Source organism: Oryzias melastigma, linkage group LG14 (assembly GCF_002922805.2).
Source record: "Oryzias melastigma strain HK-1 linkage group LG14, ASM292280v2, whole genome shotgun sequence".
NCBI lineage: Eukaryota > Metazoa > Chordata > Actinopteri > Beloniformes > Adrianichthyidae > Oryzias > Oryzias melastigma.
In genome coordinates, this window is record NC_050525.1 from 8,222,976 (window position 1) to 8,225,922 (window position 2,947).

Consider the following 2,947-nt stretch of genomic DNA (forward strand, 5'->3'; position numbering starts at 1 on the left):
TTCTATAGTTTAAAATAGATTTTTTTTGTAAGTTCTGTAATTTGTTACATTTAAAATGACCAGCTTTTATCAATTTGTTCAATTTACATAATTAGTTGATAGAAACTAATATTTTTAAATGTAACTGATTACAGAGCATATTTTAATATTTAGTGTATTTTTTAATGCTCAAGCATAAATATAAGAACTTTGTTGGATAAGGAAACAAATGAACAGCCTCTACAGCGTTTGGTCTAGTCTCTATAAATACTAGCAAAAGAAGCATATTGTTTAATGGAACCAACAAGCACTTTGAGACGTCACAGCCTCACCAGGAGCCATATTCACACCACTTATGAACATTTGGGTGAGCATAAAGAATTCACCTAGGTCAGAGTTCTGCAAACTTTTGATATAAAATATATATATTTGCATTGATAAAAACAGGAGAAAATGCAAATTGTTTTTTACTTTTGGCAGAGGGTCATTTGACTTTCTTTCAAAATAAAAGACTTCCTGTTCCACATGGGATGATCCCACCCAAAGGCATTGCTCTTGTTATTTCTTAAGTCTCTTAGGGTGGGTTGTGATCCTTTTCCTTACTTACTACAGCTATTAGCATGACATTGCTTCATGATTCGATAGAAATAGTATGTTAAAAGAATATACAAATTTATTTTCTTAAGTCAATAAACGTTGTGCAGCATAAAATATGTGTTTTAAACACATAAAAAGAGCAATCACAGAAAAAAATGCAAACATTTTTATTGTATTTAAAATCTGTGCAAAACAGTAGAGTGATCGTAGAGTGCAGTAGAGGCCTCTTTCATTTTATTTTATTCATCCAAAGTGAGCTAAAGCGTGTGGCCCTGGAGCCTCAGGTTGCAGACCTGTGATTTAGGAAATTTGATGAATTTGCAAAAAATCGGAAGCACCTTTGAGATCTGCAGGTGTGTTTAAAATAAGGTTGACACCGAGCTTTAGTAAAGATTGGTTAAAGCATGTTTAATAGGAGCCAAAAGTCTGTTTTACAAAAGAAAAAAATCCAACATGGCAGAAAATAAGGGAAAGTAGGCAGTGACAAATCAAACGTTTCAAGTAATCTCAATAAATAGATAATCATAACTTTTTAAACAAAAAACCCAAAAGTGTAAAACTTTACATACGTAACCACACACTAGAGAACTCGTTTTGTAAGACCTAAAATACTCACTAAGGAGGTCGTTTTAAATGTAATTTGTAAATTTGTTGATCAAAAACTAAATAATATTGCAGTGCCACCTATAGGTCAATCACAATGCAACAGTTTGAACTTGCTAAATGCTTAACTCATCCATGTATCAACTTTGTTAACACCAGATCGTTCAGTTGAACTAAGGGTGTGCAATTCTTTTTCAAAGCATTTTTTAAACATCTAAGGCAAGCATGTCCAAAAAACTTGATTGTGATTGGCTAAACTACGTTGGAAGCCATATTGAAACCTGTTTAACCTTCAGAGACTTAAAGGCCAAATGAAAGGAAAACATTTATTTATAAAACCACAGCGGTGACCAAGATAACTGCATGTGTTATTTCCTGTTGATTTATATTTAGAGTTTATGTTTATATTTATATATTTATTTAGAGTTTACTGTTGATAAAAGTTTATTTTCAGACTTTTTCTTTGTTTTATCTCTGGTCATCAAATGTGAAATTCACAGTAATTTTGGTAAAACTGCATTTAGGTATAATTCTGTTTTATGTGAAGGAATGAAAGGTATCCCATTGCATTGTGGAATTAATTTGCATGTAATGTTTCTCATAAGGATTCAACGTGGTTGGCCCTCACATACTTTCACCTCACCACATTTCACCCTCTTCAAAAAGTTTGGACACCCCTGATCTAAGGTACAACAGGAAAAATAATTGTATTTATTTGAGGTGGGATAATAAATATGTTGGTGCTATTGGGCCAAATTTGATACATCTTGGGCTCAAAATGTGACCGTTAGTAGCCATTAAATCCCATTAGCTTTAGTGGTTATGGATGCACATTTCAAGTGTGGTTACATTTATTTCCTATGAAGGGAAATAATGATAGATGCTACTAAAAGTATTGGCACATGCCTAAGTAGCTTTACAAACTCTAAGTGGTTGTATGTTGAGAGCTTATTTAGTTTAAAAGAAAATATTAATAAAACATTTGTAGGATAGGATACTCTGATTGCTTTAAGCCACCAGACAAATACAAACAAAAACCAACACGATCCACTAAATTTGATGCTTTAAAGTTTCCCCTTTACATGCTAAACATTGCAAACATCTGTTTCTCCCCATTTTTGTAACAAACTTTTGTTAAATTTGTGTAGAATTTTGGGTCTGTTAGATTCACAGTTAAATTGAACCAAGTGACACTGAAGTGTTAGAAGTTTGTCTCAGTGGATTTCTCAGTGGGTTTCTCGGTTGACCTCATGCTTGAACTTATGGTTTCCACGACTTGTCCGCCGGTCCCCCCCCTCTCATAATACGGCATTTTGGATTGCTCATCCAGGGCGTACGGAGTGATGGACAGCTTTAGTTTCTGCGGGAGATAAACACCTCAGTCTCGTGCAAACATTCAGGGAAAGTCGAATGCCAGTCGTGCATCACCTGCATGGGGGAGCCCGGGAGCACCCACAGGGTGTGGATGGCACCCAGAGGGATCCAGATGATGGAGCCCAGAGCGATCACCCAGCCGACCCCCTGAGCCCACGGAGGGAAGACGTAGTCCTCATAGCGAGCTGGTCTGAACTGAATGATGGAGAAAATCAGGATGACCTGAAACAAACAAACAACTTTTATTTTATTTTTTTAATTAACTTATAAATGTGTCATTACAAAAACACCTGTTGAAAAAAAATGTAAATCAACATGCCACAAATTACTAATGCTAATATTTAAAATAAATAAATATTCAAATTTAAAACAAAATTCAAAGACCACTAAAGAA

At 34.7% G+C, this 2,947-nt stretch overlaps 1 protein-coding gene across 1 annotated transcript in view; it reads right to left on the bottom strand.

The window, feature by feature from the left end:
- Positions 1–963: 963 nt before the first annotated feature.
- Positions 964–2,947, bottom strand: part of si:ch211-283g2.1 (sodium- and chloride-dependent GABA transporter ine) — a 13,125-nt gene continuing 11,141 nt past the window's right edge. Inside the window, exons 12-13 of the mRNA XM_024261707.2 lie at positions 2,608–2,775; positions 964–2,539 (exon numbers count right to left, since the gene is read on the bottom strand). Of these exons, the coding sequence (XP_024117475.1) occupies positions 2,381–2,539; positions 2,608–2,775 (327 nt within the window). The 3' untranslated portion in view covers positions 964–2,380. The remainder of the gene's footprint in view (positions 2,540–2,607; positions 2,776–2,947) is intronic.